General features: G+C 40.4%; 1 protein-coding gene across 5 annotated transcripts in view; it reads right to left on the minus strand.

Annotated features, from left to right (window-relative positions):
• The window catches only part of LOC136676308 (transient receptor potential cation channel subfamily M member 3-like), a 245,408-nt gene that overhangs the window by 71,897 nt on the left and 149,962 nt on the right, over positions 1-23,549 (minus strand). For all 5 annotated transcript variants that reach the window (XM_066653207.1, XM_066653205.1, XM_066653204.1 and 2 more), the window contains exons 5-8: positions 22,694-22,818; positions 20,154-20,325; positions 1,954-2,128; positions 1,342-1,465 (exon numbers count right to left, since the gene is read on the minus strand). In XM_066653207.1, the coding sequence (XP_066509304.1) occupies positions 1,342-1,465; positions 1,954-2,128; positions 20,154-20,325; positions 22,694-22,818 (596 nt within the window). The remainder of the gene's footprint in view (positions 1-1,341; positions 1,466-1,953; positions 2,129-20,153; positions 20,326-22,693; positions 22,819-23,549) is intronic.

The following is a 23,549-nucleotide window of genomic DNA, read 5'->3' on the forward strand; positions in this document are numbered from 1 at the left end:
CTGACCATTAGAAACAAGAAATTATGAGTGCTTTAAGACATGGGAAGTCAGTTACTGCGTCTTTTTGAACTGCTGTTGATAAAATGTTCTGTGAGCGCTACACGCTTGGAGGAGAACAGTAACAGGCCCGGTTCTACACACACAGAGAAAGGGATGACACTTATGATCTTCTAGATTAATTTACAGTCACTGGCCATTTTGGTAAACACACTTCCTTTGTTGCAATACAGTTAGAGACTGTTGTCCATCTGTTGGTGTGTGTGTTTGCTTTTCTGTAATCCTTCAGTGGTCAGTTGTGGCCTAACTTTGATAATACTACAGGTACAAGGAAAGCAGAGCTCATAGAGTGTATAATTAACATATTAAAATGGCATGCATTTACGTCTTAGGTAGATATTGTACCTCTGTGATGAGAGACATGCCTCTACCACACACTCAAAGACATTTTGTCCAGTTGACAGACTTTCAAAGCGGGCACAGTGTTTGAGAATGGCCTGAGAGAAGCGGGATAGTCGAGACCTGGACTGCTACGGACTGGAACCGCATCGTCTTTAGCAACTAATCCGAGTTTTTTTTTGGAATCTGACAATGGTCAGGGTTGAGTATGGAGGCCTTGTGGTGAGAGGTTCAATCCTGCCTTTGCTGTGGAGCAACACACTGCCCCAGCTGCTGGTGTGATAATCTATAGCCAACACATATGACAGTCGATCACCCCTAGTAGTGATACGAGGGACACTAACAGCTCAGCAATATATGTGCAGGACGTCCTGTGGCCATGTGTTGCCTCTGATGGCCCGGCTTCCAACGGGAAGATAATGCTCACCCACAAAAAACAAGAGTGTCCCAGGAATGTCTCTGCCAGATTACAACCTAGGTGATCAATCTGGTGACCATATTACTGCCAGGTCACCAGATTGGTCACCAATCAAGCATATATAGAACCAGCTGATATGCCCCCTTCTGCAACATAGGAGTATGCAGGATCTACAGTCCCAGCTGCACCATCTGTAAACATCACTAGAGGACTTCATAAATCTTTATGTGGCAGAATGCAATGAAATCCTCAAAGCAATGTTCCAAATTTATTTGTAAAGCCTCCCCAGAAGAACAATAACAAAGGGGACAAAATGGCAAAATGGCTGACTATATTTTTTTCTTATAATATTCTATATATATATTGTAATTTGCATTGATTAGAATTAATAAATCACTCAAAGGAATGAGCAATATAAAAATATATGGTCATCCTTAAGACAAAATGGTGACTGGCAGCTGCATGTTTTTCCAGTTTGATTCCAGGTGTTTCTGTGTGTTTACAGGTGTTTACATCTGTTTCCTCACCAGCTCCTTCTTCTTCATGCACTCCATCAAGATGATAAAGAGATGCTGGGCCTGGGTGCGGCTGTAAGTGAACGTCTTCTGAATGGTCACCAGCAGCTGATCCCTCAAAGACTCATTAATCAGCCTGGGGTGAGAGAGAGAGAGAGAGAGAGAGAGAGAGAGAGAGAGAGAGAGAGAGAGAGAGAGAGAGAGAGAGAGAGAGAGAGAGAGAGAGAGAACAATGAACATAAAAAAGAGGAACCAATTAAAAAGGACTAAGATTAGCGGAGGGGAATTAAGAAGTTGTTTAACAGCCCATGACATAAAAACATAGTGTTTAAGAAATGCGTCTGCCTCTTTTTATATCTAGATGAGTTTGTCATGGGTGTGTATGTAGGGTAATAAGAAGCTTTATTGCTTTATTTACATTTCTAGACTCTCACTATATTCCTTCTAAGAGTTCATTACTCAGATTTCCTCTCTGTAATGACAGCCAAGGTGGACCTATGTTTATTCAGAATAGCCACTTCCATACATATATAGGGGTTTTTTATGTGATTAGTCTTGTATAAGCATCTTCTGAATATTTGGTGAACCTTCCCTATGGGTCACACATTGTTCTTTTCCACCTACCCCCCCTCCTCTGAATACTTGTGGCCAAAGGCCAGGATGTCCGAGGCTCTTCCACTGCCATCACAGACCACCACAGGCACCGGGGGCGTATCCCGGAGGTACTCCAGCACAATGGAAATCACGTTAGGACCACCCTCCACAATCAGAGCTACCACTGGGACCCCCTGTCCAATTCCTAAGAGAGAGAGAGAGAGAGAGAGAGAGAGAGAGAGAGAGAGAGAGAGAGAGAGAGAGAGAGAGAGAGAGAGTTAGGTGAAAGCAGTGAAACTCAGCTTCACATGTTTTGATTTTCTAGGTAGAATAACATACATAGAATAACAATCTTCCGCCCAATGATTCTGGGTATGCTTCGGACCCACCATGACCCTAAAGCAGTTTTAGATATTGAATGAATGAACATAGAATAACACAATATCTACAATAAAAAAAATATATTATAACATTATAATATATAATATATATAATAGATTATTACATTATCTGTAACCACTTATCCAGTTCAGGGTCACGGTGGGTCCAGAGCCTACTTGGAAATATTGGGTGCAGGACAGGAACACACCCTGGAGGGTGCACCAGTCCTTCACAGGGTAACACACACAAACAGACACTTTGGAGTGTGAGAGGAAACCCACGCAGACACAGGGAGAACACACCACACTTCTCACAGACAGTCACCCGGAGCGGGAATCAAACCCACAACCTCCAGGTCGCTGGAGCTGTGTGACTGCAACACTACCTGCTGCGCCACTGTGCCGCCCTTGACAAATACAAACATACATAAAATTAATCTGTTTATCCGTTAAATTTATTAAATCATCATTAATTGTGTAATATAGGGGCATGGGTTACTTGCTGAGATGAATATTAATCATTTACATTTACATTTACATTTATGCATTTGGCAGACGCTTTTATCCAAAGCGACTTACAAAAGAGGAGCTAACATTCGAACTACAGCACAAATTATGCAAAATACCTTACATTAAGTGCAGTATGCCAGGAAGTAATAAGTGCATTATTAATCATTCTGGCATTTATTCTGAGACTCCTCCCTTTGACTTTGATTGGTTCTAATCACAAAGCCATTCTTTCAGAGACTCTTCCAGACTGTGATTGGTCCCAATCACCACGTCATTCATTTTGAGATTTCCCTCTGAGTGTGATTGGTTTTAATAAACACGTCTGTCTTTCTTTCTGACACTTTCCCTAGACACTGACTAGTTCACTGCACTGATCCTGCTTCACTGAGAAGTATACAGGGCTCTTTTCAAGTATATCTTTGGCACTGTTTCCCCTTTTACAAAGGCAGACCATGAACGCAGTCAATCACATCTAGAGCTTCCAGGAAACATGCCTAACGTTCTGAAACTGGGGTTAAAACAGTACCAAAAGTTGTATACCATATGCTTGTTTTAAAAAGGCAGTGGTGTAGTTGTGTAGGTCCCAGAATGCCATATGGAGAGAGAGATTCAGAAAAGGTCAGGATAAATCTATAGCATTCATGCCAGGATAATCATTTTCGCACTTCCAAGTCCAGAAAGAGGCTTCTCAAAGTGATCTGACGGAATTGGAAAGTCGGTTGGAAAGAGAGCGAATATCGACACTGACAACCTGCCATAGATTTTTGGTGGAAAAGGAGTGGAGTGATTCTGCCAGCCGCCAGGATTGTGGCAGTGCTGTCGTAGCTTGAAAATCAGACAGGCGAAATGTTGACGACTGCAAATGATTGCTTCTTTTTTTGCCTCAATAACTTTGTTAGCAGCTTTGTTTATCTATTTGCACTGATGGCAATTGCTTTGTCTGTGATGTCATTTCCCTTTGCAGTGATGTCATTTGCTTTGACAGTGATGTCATTTTCAACAGGTATTTGCTGTAAGAGACAAAGATAAAGGCACTGTGCAAGACTTGACATAGCTGCAACTTGTGCTTGCAAGATTCTCAAAATCAGCCTCCAGTTTCTTAAGGATGTAGCCAATCATATAAACTACACCTAGGACCATCAGCCATTTGTAAAACCTTATTGAAGCACATGGGTAATTAAAGTGCACCAGAATAGAAACGCAGTTAACATGTTCAAGACAAAAGTAAGAAATAAAGTTGTGTAGAAATAGAAAAGTGCATTTTCTTAAATAAATAGAAAAAGCTAATTCCAATTTTTCGCTGATGTTTTTCTTTAAAGGTGGTCCCTAAAGTATTGTTTGGTGGCTGTTTTATTCTCCCGTGTGGTTGCTATTTTTTTTCCAGTTTTTCAAATCAACCATCGCTATTCTATCATTCACACATCTACTTTAGCAACTTCATTCTGCTCAGACTGAGAACAAAGTAGTAACAAACCCCAGTACCCCAAAACCCTGAAGCTGTAGAGGCATAATGCCACCCCAGGACTGCTAGTGTGATCCTGGTTCTCATACAATTTTTTTTAATATCCATTTTTTTATATTTCTTTTAGATTTTTTAAGATGTTGCTTGGTCATTGCCAACAGTTTGCTGTAGTATCCCAAGCAGTCATTACCAGTACCCTCTGCTTTGCCTAGGATTAGGGTGTCTTAATTCTTGTTGAGAACTAGGTGTAGGGACAAAGGGAATGACTAGATACTCCTTGAAATTGAGATATTTCAGGGTAATGCTTCAAACAATGGGCTGCGAAAGCCTTGAGAATCACCGGCAAGATGGGGACCAAATGAAACCACACCTCCAGATTTCCTCCTTTAAAATCGATCATAAACAGTGTATTACTAGGTTTTATGCAATTTCAATGTGTTATGTCCTTTTACTTCATAACAAACATGAACCATGGCTAGTAGTGTGCCAATGTCTCGAAGCATTACAGTGAAGCAATTACATTATAGCACCTGTGGTTATGGCAGCATTTAAGGGAGAACTAGAAGTTCTGAATAAAAACAAGCAACTGAATCTGTCTTGGTATGAACGAGGGTTAAGCATGGGTGATTTTATATATAAATAGAGAGATAGATATGGACGGATGATATATCCTATCAACAATATCGTGGTTTTCTCAAGTAGAATACATGAAACTCCACCTGCTCTAGAACCAAGCTCACAGATAGTTATCTGTATGGGTTTTATTGTTAACATTAAATGTCACAGCGCTCTGCTCCCTCCTTCCCTTCACCATTTATATGCTTCCACTGGGTGCTGTATGTTGCCAGCACGGGGTGCTTTTACATTTCTGTGATCCTGCTGAAGCCTGAAATTCCACTTTACAGTTTGGACAATGGCTGGTGTAAGGAGCAGTAACCTACACTGCACTCAATTTCATGCACAACCCAGTGGTTTAGCACAAAATGTTCAGCTCTTTAGGTAGAAAAATCGACTTCCATCTAAAACCTGAAGGAAGGACTTAGTGCTTCTCTCTCAGAGAGTGGGAGATGCAAAGAGAGAGTGAGAGAGAGAGAAAGAAAGTTAAAAAATGACAAGAGAAAATTTCACCCAAAAACATCCACCCACATCTGGAAATTGTGGCTCACTTCGAACAACTACAAATCTTCCTACAAAACACAATGGCTCTCGCTGCAAAATATGTGGCAACATGCCACCACTTGAAGGACTGTGAGCAACACTCATCATAAACACCCTGTCCACATCAAACCCCACCCGCAATTAAAAACAAAACTACTGTACACAAGAAAGTAAGTACGTATTTCTTATTAAACCTTATTATTTAATATCCTTTAATACATTTCTTATTTTGTTTATTGGGCTGCACGGTGGTAGTGTCACAGTCACACAACCCCAGGGACCTGGAGGTTGTGGGTTTGAGTCCCGCGCTGGGTGACTGTCTGTGAGGAGTGTGGTGTGTTCTCCCTGTGTCCGCGTGGGTTTCCTCCGGGTGCTCCGGTTTCCTCCCACAGTCCAAAAACACACGTTGGTAGGTGGATTGGTGACTCCAAAGAGTCCGTAGGTGTGAGTGAATGTGTGTGTCTTGCCCTGTGAAGGACTGGCGCCCCCTCCAGGGTGTATTCCCGCCTGCGCTAGGGTATATTCCCGCCTGCGCCCAATGATTCATGTAGGCTCTAGACCCACTGTGACCCTGAACTGGATAAGTGGTTACAGATAATGAATGAATGAATTTTGTTTATTCTATTATATTTAATTGTTCTTCTTTTTTTTATTGATATGTTTAAAATATGTTACGTTTATTTTTTTTATGCTTTGGCAACAGCGTTACTGAAACAGTCATGCCAATCAGAGAGAGAGAGAGAGAGAGAGAGAGAGAGAGAGAGAGAGAGAGAGAGAGAGAGAGATGCAAAACACAAGACTGAACAGTAAAGACACAATCGACAAAAAACCTGATTAAGCCTGACAAGCAGCAGGATGGTTTTCTGTCTAACAGTGTCTAACCTTCCAAAAAAACTGACTGACCCTTGGTGACTCTGCTGTTCATGTCAGGGGTCAGTACATGAGCACACATGAGTCCACAGATCTCTCATTCCACAGGTTCCAGAGGTGGCTGAGTAACCATGGAGAGATGGCACAGAGATGATTCTGCTGTCATTCATCAACGACTATTAGCAGTGATTGCCTGAGTAATTACAGGTGGTGTATGAGGCAGGTGGGGGTGATGGTAGCGGGATCAGGCCCATCAGAGGTTTGTCATGGCATGTTTCTCTCTCTCTCTCTCTCTCACTCTCTGACACTCTAAAAAGCGACCTCCACACTAGCATTATGACTGCAGTTCAAACAGTGATCCTGCTCCAACAATATGAATTATTCATGAGGAGAGAGAGCGCCAACAGAAGGAGAAGGAGTTGGACAGAGAGAGAGAGAGAGAGAAGGGGAGGAATAAACGAAGGGAGAGGATATAAGAAGGGACAGATGAGTGGGGGATATGTAGAAAGAAAGAGAACTGTAGAAAGACAGGTAGGCAGATAGCAAAAAAGGATGGTATCAAGAGGGGAAAAAATGGAGAGAGAGGAGAAGAGAGAGAGAAGGAGGTATAAAATGAAGGTAAGAATAAGACGAGGGACAGATGGAGTGGGGGGAGATGTAATAAGACAGAACTGTAGAAAGGTAGGCAGATAGCAACAGTGGAAAGTAGAGAGAGAGAGAGAGAGAGAGAGAGAGAGAGAGAGAGAGAGAGAGAGAGAGAGAGAGAGAGAGAGAAGTGGGCTGTTCCCAAGAGTCCCACATGTGCGATCATTGTGCCTAAAACAGGCACAGTTACATAAAGCTGCTCTATTTATAGGCCCTGGCTGACTTCAAAGCCCAGTCCTTACTCGACTCAGCTGCTAGCAGCGTGCGGGAAAACGAGCGTCTCGCTTACTTCTTCCACTTCAATCGGGAGCCTGAAATATCAGATGAATCTGACAGGACAGAGCTATTCTTGTCAAGTTCGGTCCATGAGTCCATGGGTCCAGCAGGAGTTATATTACAGTCTGTAGATTTACCCTATCTATAAACTTCTGAAGGCACTGAAAGAGTGAAGAAATATGGTAAAGTGTAACTTCAGAATTCCATTTGATGAAATCTTATGTTTGTTACTGTTGCTAGGCAATTTGACAGTATATATATTGGGGGCCTGTTTGGTTGGAGGGAATTTTTATGGACCCATTTAGATTCTCTTGTTTTGCATTTTTGCTAAATAAGGAATTCTGACTAATACTGAAATATTTGTCATCTACAGCTGCATACCCAGTTGCGCACTTCTAAGTAGTGTTTGAGTATGTATTGTGTAGTATAGTTACATGTGTCAAAGATGCGTATACTAAAACACCTACAGTGCATACTTTTAACCAGCTGATATTTTTTTGAGAATAGTAATGATGGACACTATCGTCTCACAGTCCAATTGGGAACAGAAAGGGAGAAGATTCTTATTCTCCCCAAATACCTACTCCCTACATAGTGCACATCATAGATTATAAAACTAATATTACTACACCAAGACAGGGCTGTAAATGTTAGACAGAGGGATGTGAAGCATTATATAAAATATAAATGTTTTTATTATCTGATGTACAGTGCATTATTTTAATGCAGAAACCTTTATTTTATCACCTACACTGTACACTATGCAGTGTCGAAAAAATATACGTTTCAGTCTTTGAAAAAGAAAATGGCAGACAGATTACAGCTGCAGTTTGTGCTGTGTCCAAAACTGTGCCCTGTTCACTATATAGTGCACTATTTTGTGTTTCAGTGCACTCAAACTATCCCACAATGCACCGGAAAAGATGGTAGAACCCACGTAAACTAGCTGACATTAGTTGATAAGGAATACCCATAATGCACTGTGCTGTTTGGTAAAAAACCCACATGAGGTAGTGTCAGTTCCCTATTAGAATGCACTGTATATTCAGTAATATTGGGAAATAGTGAATAGGGAGCCATTTCGGTATGACTAAGTTGTCATAGCAACAGTTCATCACATCCTGTTTGTATGTACTGGTGTAGTATGTTAAATAATCTATGTGTACTAACCTGCCACACTCAAACTTTTACGGTAATTACAAAGTAAATACTATACAGTATTAGTGTATAGTACACAGCCGTGTCCATTTTTCTAGATTACAATACTTTTAAACCAAAATTCTGGGGGTCTGACATGTTATTTCTGTAACTTGTCAAAGCTGTGAAGTGATACAGACAGAACCTGTCAAGATACAGTCGGGATCAACATTCCTTTGGGTTTAGAGTGTGCTGTACTCAGAAACACACAACTACAGTTGGGTTCCAAGAGAAATTTGTTTGGCTCAGACAGAACTTTGACGGGACATACATGGGATCAGACAGTCTGTTTAACTACAGTCAATTTTGTTGGGCTTCTGGTGACTTCAGATCCTAATGTGGGCCTGCAGCCAGACTGGGACAGCGTTTTGTCAGAGTACAGCTGTTATCAGACAGAATATTTATGGGGTACTCTTCTGAAGATCTGCACATTAAACCCCTAGATTCTTCCTGTGTCAGATTTGGATGTCCTATTTTCAACCTTTATGAGTTCCCTAACAGTAGGAACTTTCCAGTGTGTGTTGGCCAGAGGGATGGTGGCATTAATCTCGGGAAGAATCACACTCTGCCTTGGTGTAAAAGTGTTAAGAGGGTGTTATGACTTTATGGGGGTGGGAGAAAATGTGGCCCAGCAGTTTCTAATTTTGCCTGCCGGCCGAGAACAAGCAGAAACTGCAGTCGCTCTGTGGTGTGTTTATTTATTATTGTCTGTGCTTTTCCCAGGCCGTTTCTGCGGTCCAACCACCCTCGGCAAGTCTCAGAGTTGCTTTGAAAAGCAGCGCCAGAGCAAACAACTGAAAGCAAACGCAGCTCAGCAAGTGAACCCTAATGTGTCGTTCAATAGAGAAGAGCAAAGGCAGTTAAACATCTGGTGGGAAGCCCAGCAGCCTTTTCACTGCCTTTGTGAACAATATCGTTTACTCTTTAGGCACTAGCTTGAACTCTGCTGTTTACTCCATTGGCTCTGATTAAATACAACTTTATAATCCTTTATAAATCTCAGCAATAGCTAAATAGCAAAAGTAATAGGAATTTTCCATTTATACAACCCTCTTACTCGGAACTGAGGTCATTTCAAATTGAACTATACCAAGTTATTCTTTAAAGCCACTATCCATTCATTTTTTAAAAAGTATATATTATTTGTAAAACACTAAACAAAGCGAAAACAGAACCAAAATATTTTAAGAGTGAAAAGAAAACTGATTATTATATGATTAATGATAAATGATACATGACTAAATGACAGTTTATTTGTTTATGACCTCAGTCGATGGTTCAGTCACTTTAGAGACAATATTAATTCCTGGACACTGCTATCCACAGACACTATACAGTATGAAAATGATACATGACCGTGTCGATTTAGCTTCCTGATTCATTTGCACAAGGCAATATACCAATTGTCTAGACGGCTAGCTCTTAATTTATTGAAACAAGTCACCTTAGCTGCCATTGCAACTATTATCCCTGCTGAGAGATGTGACAGGAGCCGCCACAGCATAAGCATATAGCTAAGTCCCGCCCACTAAAATCCAACAGAAGAAAACAGTGGCTTTAAAAAGGAATGTATAAAAATTACTAGCAATGTATACTCCTCCCCCTGACTTCATTCCAAATTGGAGCCTGTATATTCTGCGCATATGGAACTGTTACAGTTTAGCAAGCTCAGTAGGAAATTTTATAGGAAATAATCTGCTTCAGAACGAACAGACATAGGAATAAAATTTACATCAGTTTAAAACACAAGCTGCTTGTCTCACTCAAGCTCAATCCCCAAAGGGCTCCCTATGCTCCCTCTCTAATGCACAATGTTATTCCTGAAGTAATAGCTTCTACACAAAGGACTATAATATATGCCTAATATGAAGTCCTTCATATTCATAAGTTGCATGCTTAGAGTCTAAATGGTCCTCTAAGCGTTCAAGTAAATTTTAATAGCATGGGAAAATAAATGACATCCCAAGGTGATTTCTACAGTGGCCAAGAAGGCCCAACAGGCTGCAAACAGGAAGACATGAAATTAGGGTAGTACAGAAGTGGACAAACAAAGGGTAAAACTGACCTACGCAACAGGAACTACAACAGAACCCAACACGGTATTTGCCTCATTGTCTCAAATACACTCTATGGCTGAAGTTTTGTTGTAGTAACTGTTGCTAGGATATGGGAATTTTTCATCCCTTTTCTGTGTCCACTTCCATAGTGTTGTTAACTTCTTTGCAGTGTTTCTGAACGCGCGGCACAGTTTCATATTCGCCTCATGCTGTTTTTTTTCAGCCACCATAGAAATCAGCTCACAGTTGGAGCCGCAGGTGTGGAAGCACAGCATGTTCCCACACTCCATGCTATGAACACTGAACATTAATTTTGCTATTTATATCTGGCAGAATGACACCATGTTGACATTCACTCAGCTGTTTACTGAAATCTTATCATCTATAGTATTAAAGGACATAACTCAAAGACATGAAAAATATTATGCGCTTCACCTCATGACTAAACACCAAACACCATAGCACCACCCCTGTCTAAACAGCTTGTTCAGAAAAAACACTTTCAGTGCCTGTTCCTATAATGAGAATGAGCCATAGCTCAGTTCAGCACGAGAGCCCAGAAGTGAGGAGAGAGGAGCAGAAGCTCTGCTGTTTAGTTATTTTCTATTCTCCATACATTTTCTCCATATTTAATCCGTACTCTTATTTCTCACCTGTTGTGCATGTTTTACTTTGTTTAAAATCGTCTTTTGTGCTTTCAGTGTCTGCACTCTAGGCAAAATGCAGCACAAAATCATAATGACTTTATCCCATGTTCAGAGATTGTTGTCTGGAAAGAATTCCAGATCCCCAAATTCATGTGCATATGCACTGAGATGCCCTTTAAATGAACACTACATAATGTTTTTACCTCAAAGCAACAGTCTCAGAACCATTGTGATGAATCACTGACCTGCATTAAGGAGAATAGAGCCTCTGTTGTTGCTACCCTGGGCTCAGCACTGCAGTAACTACACTATGTAATATTTGGAGGAGAGTAAGAAACCACCTTCACTCCCTCCACCTCCCTGCTGTTTTCAGTACGGTGCTGTAAAAATAAACTATAATCCGAGGAGCCCCATGAGCAAAAAACCTACTTAAATAACACTAAGTAAGTCTTACTTAGTGTTCCTTTAATAAAAGTTTCATCTAGCCGTGAGAAACAGCATGATTGCCATTAATTAATGAGAAACATAAGCATTCACAAACCGGATTCCAAAAAAGTTGGGACACTAAACAAATAGTGAATAAAAACTGAATGCAATGAAGAATGATGTGGAGATGGCAAATGTCAATATTTTATTCGTAATAGAACATAGATGACAGATCAAAAGTTTAATCTGAGTAAATGTAACATTTTAAAGGAGAAATATGTTGATTCACAATTCCACAGTGTCAACAAATCCCAAAAAAGTTGGGACAAGTAGCAATATGTGGCTGGAAAAAGGAAATTGAGAATATAACGAACAGCTGGAAGACCAATTTACACTAATTAGGTCAATTGACAACATGATTGGGTATAAAAAGAGCTTCTCAGAGTGTCAGTGTCTCTCTAAAGACAAGATGGTAAGAGGATCACCAATTCCACCATTGTTGCGCAGAAAGATAGTGCAGCGATACCAGAATGGTGTTACCCAGCGTAAAATAGCAAAGACTTTTAAGTTATCATCATCAACCGTGCACAACATCATCAAAAGATTCAGAGAATCTGGAACAATTGCTGTGCGTAAGTGTAAAGGCCGTAAAACTCTACTGGATGCTCGTGATCTCTGGGCCCTTAAACGTCACTGCACCTCAAACAGGAATGCCACTGTCAAGGAAATAACAGAATGGGCTCAGGAATACTTCCAGAAAGCATTATCAGGGAACACAATCCACTGTGCCATCCACCGTTGCCAGCTGAAACTCTACAGTGCAAAGAGGAAGCCATTTCTAAGCAAGCTCCACAAGCTCAGACGTTTGCACTGAGCCAGGGGTCTTTTAAAATGGAGTGTGGCAAAATGGAAGACTGTTCTGTGGTCAGATGGGTCACGATTTGAAGTTCTTTATGGAACACTGGGACGCCATGTCATCCGGACCAGAGAGGACAAGGATAACACAAGTTGTTATCAACACTCCGTTCGGAAGCCTGCATCACTGATGGTATGGAGTTGCATGAGTGCTTGTGGCATGGGCAGCTTGCATGTCTGGAAAGGCACCATTAATGCAGAGAACTATGTTCAGGTTCTAGAACAACATATGCTCCCATCTAGACGTCATCTCTTTCAGGGAAGACCCTGCATTTTTCAACAAGATAATGCCAGACCACATTCTGCAGCAATCACAACATCATGGCTACGTAGGAGAAGGATCCGGGTACTGAAATGGCAGCCTGCAGTCCAGATCTTTCACCTGTAGAGAACATTTGGTGCATCCTAAAGAGGAAGGTGCGACAAAGAAGGCTGAAGACGATTGAACAGTTAGAGGCCTGTATTAGACATGAATGGGAGAGCATTCCTATTTCTAAACTTGAGAAACTGGTCTCCTCTGTCCCCAGACGTCTGTTGAGTGTTGTAAGAAGAAGGGGGGATGCCACACAGTGGTAAAAAATGGCCTTGTCCCAACTTTTTGGGGGATTTGTTGACGCCATGAAATTTTGAAACAACATATTTTTCCCTTAAAAAATATTTTTCCATTCTCTCAGTTTAAACTTTTGATCTGTGATTTGTGTTCTGTTCTGAATAAAATATTAGATGTTGGCACCTCCACCTCATTGCATTCAGTTTTTGCCTGTCCAGAATACCAGACCAAAGTCTTTACAAGACTACTGGGAAAAAAGTGATAATGAGAAATATTGAGATGATAGAGAGAGAGAGAGAGAGAGAGAGAGAGAGAGAGAGGGAGAGAATGAGAGAAAGTCTTCTAAATAATTTGTTCCAAGCAGCACAATGATCATAGCTATGAGGAAGATGTCAGGGCAAGAGATAGAGAAAGGGAGTGAGAGTGTAAGAGAGAAAGAGAGAGATAAAGAGATCAGTGCCTTCATTAAAAGCAAATCTAATGCTCATACTCGTGTTCAGTCAATTAGGTGGCAGCATTATTCTGACTGACCGAATATATATGGGACATACTGAACAGCCGAACAGAAAGCAGTGTCAGTTAGGAATGATGACTGCAATTAACCACAACACTCACACAACAACAGATCCATTTTAAAACGCTAAGCAGCGGGGAAGCCTCAAGGGTTTCAGCTTATAAAGTTCTCAGTTTTTGTTCACTGTGACTGTTGTAATCTTTCTTGCTTTCCTTGTAGCAGTACTCCTATTTCAATTCAAGTTTTGTTTAGGAACAAAATGGTTAAAATCTCCATAAGCTGAATGGAAAATTGTCCAGTCAGAATATCCTCTCTGTGATATAGGTACAGCCAAGTTCTCTCACTGGTCAGGTCTTCAGGAGCTCAACACATATATATATATAGGAGCTGTACTGTTACTCAATGGCCCTTCTGACTGTAAATTCAATGAATGAAATGAATTACTATCCCATATAAACACAAGGATTTTGATTATGATGCATCTTGAAATGACAGAGAGAAAGAGTCCTGAATGCTAGGCCCCTGTGGCTGGACAGCATGATGTAGCAGGATTATGCTAATATCTAGCCACCCACTGAGGGAACGTTCAAAGGCGGCAGCAGCAGGGAATGATGTCCAGAAATATCCCACCATAGCGAGGGAGCAGCAGATGCCACCATGGCGCACAGCTCTAGTTAGCGACGATGCTAAAACAGGTTTCTAGGCTAGGAAGGCAGGTGGACCCTGGCCCCAATGCTAGGCAGAACGACAGGTATGGAGTGGAGCCCAGGAGGCCGGTCAGCGGAATCCAAAAGCCACAGAAGCATGTGCAGATCACTGACCTGTACAAATTCACACAAATGGACATCTGCAGCATTTGATTTCAATCCCTAAGCTCAAGCTAGTGATGCTTTAGTGAATACAATTAGAAATATGTCTTCTTCACCTCATTAAATGCCCCTGAAGTATCTGCAGAGTTGCAGAGAAGCTGCTGCCTTTATTGTTGGATGCACTGAAATGGTTTATTTATCTGAGCAGTAATGTGCATGTATTGGCAACACATTTCCTTACACTTTGTGGCAAAAGTATTAGGACAGACCACCTAAGCTTGTTACTGAGGTTTCATTGGGTCCCATTGTCACAGGTGTATAAAATCAAGCACCCAGCTATACAGCTTGCCTTTACAAACATTACTGATATAATGTATCATTCTAGAGAGCTCCTTCAATTTGAGCATGGTAGTGTAATAAGATGCCACTGCTACAACAAGTCAGTTTGTGAAATTTCTCCCTCTTCTACATATTCCACGATCAGATGTGAGTTGTATTGTTGAACATTAGAAGCAGTGGGAACCACAGCAACTCAGCCACAAAGTGGCAGAATACATAAAGTTACAGAGTGGGTTCCATGAATGCTGAGGTGCACAGTGCATAAAAGTCACCAATTCTCTGCCCACTCAGTACCTACTGTTCCAAACCTGCTGTTGTAGCTGCAGAAGGGAACCAATTCCATATTAATAGGATAGAATTTTATCATCCCTCAAGGGGAAAATTGAATTGTTTCAGCAACAGAGTATAAAAAATAAGTAAATAAAGTAAACAAAAAGCATAAAAGTGCCTGTCGGTTTAATGTGTAGATGTCCAAAAACTTGTGTCCACATACTGTAACGGATCAAAATGCCTGAATAAGTTGCTATTAAAGCTTCCTCAGGAGAATCACTTTACACCTATAGCCTATTCTATTGGAACTAGATATTGGAACAGTGTCCCTATCCATTTGAAATACTTATCTATGCAATGTGTCTGTGTCAGCACAGAATGCATCACAATGTCTGAATTCACAGATTTTAAAGGGGTGTTTACAAACTCTTGGACCGTGATTCATATACACAGCCTTTATGCAGCCGCAACACACTTCAGCACCATGGACAGCTCCCCCCGTGTATTTTAATAGCATTGCGTTTTACTTAGTCTCGCATTTGACCTCTGCTTGTTCAAATTCAGAAAAACGCTGGTGATTAAATTCCATGGCCTTTTTGCCCTGCAGTGTTAAACCCCGGCTCATGGTTTTTCATTAGAAGTTTTAGAAGTTATTAACCTTCGTGGTGACATTCAAAACGTCATATCATGTTTTCTCCGTACGTCCAGTGGAGCAGAAAGCAGAGACATTGGCTGTGCGATTTGTTTTGATTTATAGAAATAGAACACAGCGAAGGAAGCATGTGTACATAAACTGAACGATCCCTGGATTAGGAACACCTACCTTGTAAATTCTCTCAGCTTCACTGACTATAAATGAGCATTTTATAGTTCTACGATTACAGAATTTAGTCAACCTGTTTCTCTGCATACTTTCTGATCCCCATTTCCCCCTGCTCAATAATGGTCAGGACCCCCACTGGAACACCACAGAGCAGTTATGTCTTAGAGTTGTGCTGGTATGAGTGGATCAGACACAGCAGTGATGCTCAAGTGTCTACTCACTTTCCGCTTTGTATGTATCTTTACACTTATATAGCGCCTTTCTAGACACCCAAGGACACTTTACAACCCACACTGCTCAGAACACTCAATCCACACACACTGGTGAGAAGCGGCAGCCAAACGCGCACAGCGTACTCTCGACCAGGAACGACCGTCCACCTGGAGGACTGCATCGGGCACTAGGGTTTCACCCAGGACAGAGTTCCAATCCATATCTGGGCTCACACTCATTCACTTACACACCAGGACAGTTATTAGACAGAAGCCAATTCACCTACACTCCATGTTTTTGGACTGTGGGAGGAAACCGGAGTCCCCGGAGGAAACCCACGCAGACACGGGGAGAACATGGAAACTCCCAGCGCTGGGAGGCGAACGTGCTAACCACTAAGCCACCGTGCCGCTTTGTTAGACACAAAGTCAGAGACATTAACTCATCTGTTTGTGTTGATCATCCTCTAGTCCTTCATCAGTGGACACAGGATACTGTTGGCTGGCTATTTTTGGTTGGTGGACTATTTTCAGTCCAGCAGTGACACTAAGGGCTTTAAAAACTCCAGCAGCACTGCTATGTCTGATCCACTCATACATGTAAATGCACCACTGAGAACGATCCACCACCCAAATCACACTTGCTCTATGGTGATCCTGTGGGGGTCCTGACCAAAAATGGGGATCAGAAATTATGCAGAGAAACTGATGGACTAAAGTTTATATAATAGTAGAACTACAACGTGTTTCTGTGTGGTGAGTGGAGCTGATAAAATGGACAATATAGGTGTTCCTAATCCAGTGTTCTTTCAGTGTATATATAACATTTATTATACCCTGCTGGATACTGTACCCTGGTGCTTCCTGGCACAGGTCTACGATAGTGTAATATCATCTCACTCTAGCTGACACTTGGGATTACAGATGGTGATCTTGGACCATCATAGATTTTGTAGTTATTACAGTGTCATACAGTGTTTTCATAAATCTAGGAAGCAAAACACAAAACTACCAGCTCTGAATGTGTATAGACAGGAACACAGTGGGGGTGTATGGGAAAGTATTTATGGCTTATTATATTCTGCTGGAATGTGTCCACAGCGGAGTAATGTGGGCGGTTCCTGGCATGACTGCGAGGTCAAACGGAGAGTGATATGGATGTCCTTCTCCAGCTGGAGAGGAAAGGTAATCAAATCAAGGGATGAGCTCAGCCTAAAGCCCTCAGCAGCAACATTCCATCAGCAGAGTGGGTGAAGGATTTACAATGCATCTGGAGGTCACCTGAAGAACATCTCCACACAGTTTGCATATATCAGGATCAGACATGTTTTATCCCTATTTCTATGTATGTAATCTGATCTGAGAATATGTTGCTTGATTTCCACTATTTATAAAATGCCTATTAGAAAACATAACATTCCCTGATAAGGTCCCAAGATTTATCCAATGTCCACATTAGAAAAATACTGAACGAATGTAAATAGTGCATATATTACAGCACCATGGACAGCTCCCTTGTTTTTTAAATGGTACTAAATGGCATCATTTGTCCTGTTCCTGTTTTCAAAAGGCTTTATATAAGATGTTGGAACATTGCAGTGAGGGTTGTCTAGAAACCTATGGCGAGATAGGGGAGACTGTTGGATATGTGTGGTTTTTGCTCAGCAGACAAAACTAGCTTCAGCAACCGCGAAATGACACCGCAAACAAAGTGCATATATATTTGCTTGCTTTATCGAATCAGCCATCACATTTCTGCCAGAGAGGCAAAAATGTTTATCTGCCCAAGGGTTATTTCATAGTTTAGAGTGCAACAAAAGATGAATATATCTGCAAAGTTTGAAATAGATGTTTCTGCCCAAGACAAGCTTTATGACTCAGCGATATTCCAACAAGATTATTCAGCCTCTGACAATTTTTCTTCCTTAAGGAACGTACAGTACTATCCAATAGTGAGAGACATAGACATAACCCCAAACCTAACATTAGCCTACACCTAAATCTAAGACGCTGCCTATGTTTCAAATATATGTTGTGCCTCTTTAATATGATGTAAGTATTAATTTAAACAACATTTTTTAAAATTTATACAGCATTCTTTTTTTTAAAAAAAGCAGTGGGTGTCACACAGTGACCAATCAATTAATTTTCAGAACATTGTATAAAATATAATCATTATGCAGTGTCAGTGTATGCAAAGCAACATATTATTGTTGTCAAAATAAAACCTCATATCCTCAGTGATATTGGGTTTGAAGGTTTGATCAAGGTTTTTAAAGTAGTTTTGGACCATCTCTACTTTTGGTTGTTAATAGTTGCATTTTTCCTCTTTATTTTTAATTAACTCCACTTTCAAAAGCGCTATAACAACTGTAGGTTTATGCCACTTATTATGCAGTATGAGCCTGCACAGTGAGGTGCCAGTCAATGACGAGCAGTCAGTGGTCAGTTCAAGAGATCGGTTCAGTCGGTCAGTTGCATGGACACAGATGCTGCTGATGACGACTGGACGTCCCTTTGCCTTCCCAGCCCCCTCTTTGAACCCAGGCATAGGATGACAAAGGGAAGCCCACAGGTCACATGACTGGGAGATGGGGGGAGGGGCTTAGAGTTGGGAGGGGAGACTATGGTCAAGCATTCACCCACTTCTTCTTGACCACTTGCTGCTTCCCTCCAATTGACAGAAGACACATGCAATGCAGTGAACATTAGGATTAGGATGGTTGCTGTTTAGATTGGTCCATTCGTAACTATTGGGATGCTGGGAGGTGCTGGGTTATGGGTCAGTTGGGGTCAGTGGGGGTCAGTGGAGAAGTTCCTATTAAAACCAGTCTAGCGATACTAGCTGTTGTCAAACGTATCTAAAGCCTCTAGTCCACAGATCTACTGTTTGCATTGTAGATACCCCTTATATATGATGAAGATGCACTCACTGCATACACCGAGAAATCGTCACATTTGATACGGAATTGAAAACGATTAGTAATATTGGGATCCATAGCAACCATGCAGGGCCTAATGTCACTCCAAAACCCTCCTCATCAGATAAACAGATCCTGGAGTTTTTCATTTGTCAGAGAAAGGTGCTTCCGACCCTAAAAATAAAATACAATTTTTAAAATTATTTTGCTCTTGTGCCCTTCATAATCGTACACAATCTACTAAATATTCATGTTGACTGCAGGTTTTTTTAAACTGCAGCTTCTTGTTGAAAAAAAATGTATTATATTTTTATGTTGTAATTATATTATAACTGTAATTATTAAATTGTGTTGATTTCATGATGCCCCATTTCATCTCCTAGACTTAATGCTGGTTTTTGGAGTTCTATAATGCAATCTTTTATAATATTCACCTCTCCTTCTGGAGAAGACAGTGTAGTGTACCTTAAGGGGAAACCACTGGACTTTAACACTGTTGTACTTTTAAAGGTAAATTTCAACAGTTTGTATCCTTAAGAACAATAATGTACCTCTACAGTACCTTTTTCTGAGCGTGTACATCCAGTTTAACGGTGAAGACTTATACTTATGGGTAACATAAGGGTTTCACTGCATGAAAACACACTGTGTGTGTGTGTGTGTGTGTGTGTGTGTGTGTGTGTGTGTGCAATAATCTCAAGCTATTTTACTGAAGAGCTTGACACCATGCTCTGAACTAACCTGGACATCTGAGTGGACACTATTGCGGGCTCTTCACTGACCCCTTGTGAATCACAGGCTGCAGAAGCTCTCTTTACTTTAACTTTGCACTAAACATTCATTGCTGTGTTCTGAGTCATGCACCACTGATTTGCCACTTTATTAGAAACATCTGCCTTTAAAACTGTAGTCCATCTATTACTAACCAATCAGGTGCTTCTAAAATGTGACCAGTGTACAGTACTGTGCAAAAGCCAGAGGCTACAATTAGTTCAAAATCAGTTTTGAACAAGCACACAGCCCAGAGACCAGTCTTCAATTTCACTGAAAACATTTCAGTTAAGCACTTGCAGACTGGAAATTCTATTAAAGGGTGGTCCCTGATAGTGTAATATAGCCATAATTAATAAACTGATTTTTGTCATTTTTGGGTTATTTTAATAAAATATTAAAGCATGTCTGTCCCACAGGGTAAATTATACACTCACACATACACGCCACTGTCCAGTTGACCAGGTGATGGACTCACGTGTGTTAATCTTCTGCAGGGAGATGTGTTTCTCCAGCTGCCGACGGAGTTTGACCTCGGCACCGTATTTGCCCGTGGTTCCATTGTCCGCCAGAATGAAGTGTGAGTGCAGGCTGTTCAGAACAGTCAGTTTACTCAGGGGATTGGACATGGTCTGGTATGGCCGGACCACCTGCCAGACACCACACAGAAAAACAAGGGTTAACGTAGACCAGCCAGTGTGGGCAACTGTTAGCTATAGCTGAGTTTTGGAGAGCATTTCTATTGGTCCATTCATCATGAAACTTTCACACAATGTGGAGGACAGCTGTTGTGTTCAAACGATGTAGTATCTAAAAATAGACAAAAATTAGATATACATATTTTTCTTTGGAGAGTGACGTGTTATTATTATTATTATTATTATTATTATTATTATGTGAGGGCCGGACCACAAATGAGGCCAAGGTGGGATCAATAATGACAAGGAGGAGACATGAACAAAACAAAAAAAGAGCCATGTGATAAGCAGCACCTGACAGACATCTATGAAACACAAGAAAAAACACAAAGGCAAACAAGAAAGAGCACTACAAAGGGCAAAAGCGTGACAACAGGAAAACGCAGGACAAAGAGGGAAGAGAGAGAGAGAGAGAGAGAGAGAGAGAGAGAGAGAGAGAGAGACAGAGAGAGAGAGAGAGAGAGAGCAGATAGAAGTGGGTAGTCATAAATAACACATGGCAGATTGAGGCATATGCTTCTTAACTGAACTAAGCTGACACATTGCGGTTGGCGTAAATAATTCAGCACATTTTGTATCATTGGAAATGCATGTGGAGAATACATTAATATCATTTTTGTAAGATCTCTCAACTGTCCACAATCAGGGCTGCTGCTAGGACGGGATCTGTGTACTTAGCTGTGTACAGTCTGTAAATCAGGAGTTTACAAAAACTCATCTTTTAAAATGGCATTATTCCATATCCCTTCAGATGAATGACATCTAGACGAGACTGGACACTTAAAACACACAGTGAGGAGAAACAAGTCTTCAGGCATGTTTACATTGGTTATATACTGTATATGCATTTTTAAATGTCCAGATATTATGTGTTGTATGTGTGTAAGTAATTTATTGGTACATAAAGCTTTGAGAAATCTATAGTAAACTGTAAATTTTTGGACAGTATTGGTCCATTACTTTTGATATTCGAAGGACCTTTTGTAGAACTCTCAGTTTCTAAATAATTTTTAATTTTTAATTTTAAAATATTAATCTTCATATATGTCATATGTTCAGGAAAATTGCTCCATTCATCAATAAATTGATGACATATAATGGTGCAAAAACATTTGCAGAGAAGCCGCCATATATCACCACCGCCATACATGCATACATAACATACATACGTTCTTGTTATTTTACACTTAACCCTTCTGTTTCCAGATTTGACAAAAATGTCTGTGAATTTTACAGTGGAAATCTGCAAAACCATGACAGTAAATGACTGTAAACTCATATATTTAAAATTAAAATTAAAATATAAATGTAAATATAAATACTTTTATCAGACAAAATACAAATTTTTACATTTCTTCACTGTAAAAACAAAACAAAACATTATTCCACTGTTAAATGCACAAACCATTAGGGGCGGTACAGGTGTCCAAATACTGTGAGGAGCTGAGACTCATTAGGGAGCTCCCAGCATGCCTTGCTTCTCCATATTTTCTGTGATTTTCAGAGTTTCTTTGTTTTTTTTTTCTTTCTTTGATTCTGGGTTGCATTGGGGAGATTATTTTGTGTATTTGCGTGTGTGTGTGTGTCTGTGTGTGTGTGTGTGTTTCTGTGCATGCTATCACGAGATGTGTGTTGGTCAGGAAAGTTCACCATCAGCATTTGTTCCGAGTGCTGGAGTGTGGCACACAGATACTGCATATTTCTTTGGTTCTTACTGCAATATCTCTTTTTAAGGGCTGAACATATGATGTGGTTTGGCTATATCTAAATATGGCTATTTCTCAGTCTCCATTCTCTTATTTGTTACACAATTTACATGTTAATTGTATGGCAAAACAATGTTTCTTTGTTATTTTTATGTAAATACTATGGCTTTTTTTTTCTGGTGTATATCTGTTTTTTTAACAGAAAAGTACTGTAAACAAAACAGTTCTTAAGTGTAAAATTTATGACTGCCAAAAACGTGACCATATATTTTACGGTGAAATTCTGGCAACCACAGCTGCCAGTTTTTTATTGTAAATTTTACGGGTTTTTTTTACAGTGTGTGTTGCTTCAGTTTTTTTTAATAGATTATTGTGCTGCGATTTTCTGATTGGCTGTTGTCTGTATAACTATGTATCTGTAACTTTTTCTGCACTATTTTATTTTCTAAAATGTTTTGCTTATATTTAGGAATGCATGTGTTTTTTGCTCTTAGTTATGAGTCTGAAGTAAATCTGATGTGTTATATACAATGAATGTAGATTAATAACAAGATCTTTTTAATAACTTTGTTTGGTTTTAACATTATTTAAAGTACGTGTTTGTGATTACATACATCTTTGCCCACAAGGTCCTCCTGGTTCTCCACTATCCCCCAGGGGGCAATGCCAATGGTGCAGATTTTGCCCCTGGATTTGGAGGCATGGTCTTTCAGAGCGTCTCCCACATGACGGATGACCCCTGTGTGTGGACATCAGAGTGTTGTATGAGGTTCTTTACACATTTATAAAGCAGAAAACACAGTAGTATTATTCACTGTAGGGAGTGGAATGTTTAAAATACCTGCACCTGCTGATATTTACTAGGTTGGTTTACCTTTACCCATTCTTGCTTAGAATTTGTAGTCCATATTAATACAAAATTAATACATTCTGGTAATATGAATATTCTCAAGTGTTTGTAGTGGTTATATTTACAATTTTAACCATACAAAAGATAAGATGTAAAATATCCTATGCCAATCCAACAGACCTCCACATAGGGCCCACCTCACTCTTTTCCTATGGCAGCCACACAGTTTCTATGGTTCCAGTCCTACAGCTACACCCTAACATGATCCAATCAGCATCCAACTACCCTTAACATCTATGGTTACTCATTGAGCCCATCACATGAGTACACAAACCACCCACTGCATCACTAGCTGTTCACAGGGGTCATCAGGTAGGCACCTCCTCTCACTAGTATTTCATTGAATTAAGCCCACAACACCTCCAGAAGGCTCAACAGTGAAGTCTGGCATCATAGACCCACCCCCCTCCAAGCTAGCTTTAGTACAGCACTATATCTGGCCTCAGTGTAGTTATATATATATATATATATATATATATATATATATATATACAAAGCCACAATCAGTGTGGATCCTTGGGAAAGAGAAAGGATTCAAGAAATAAAGAAAATTGTTTCTT

This window comes from Hoplias malabaricus, chromosome X2 (assembly GCF_029633855.1).
Source record: "Hoplias malabaricus isolate fHopMal1 chromosome X2, fHopMal1.hap1, whole genome shotgun sequence".
In the NCBI taxonomy this organism is placed as follows: Eukaryota; Metazoa; Chordata; class Actinopteri; order Characiformes; family Erythrinidae; genus Hoplias; species Hoplias malabaricus.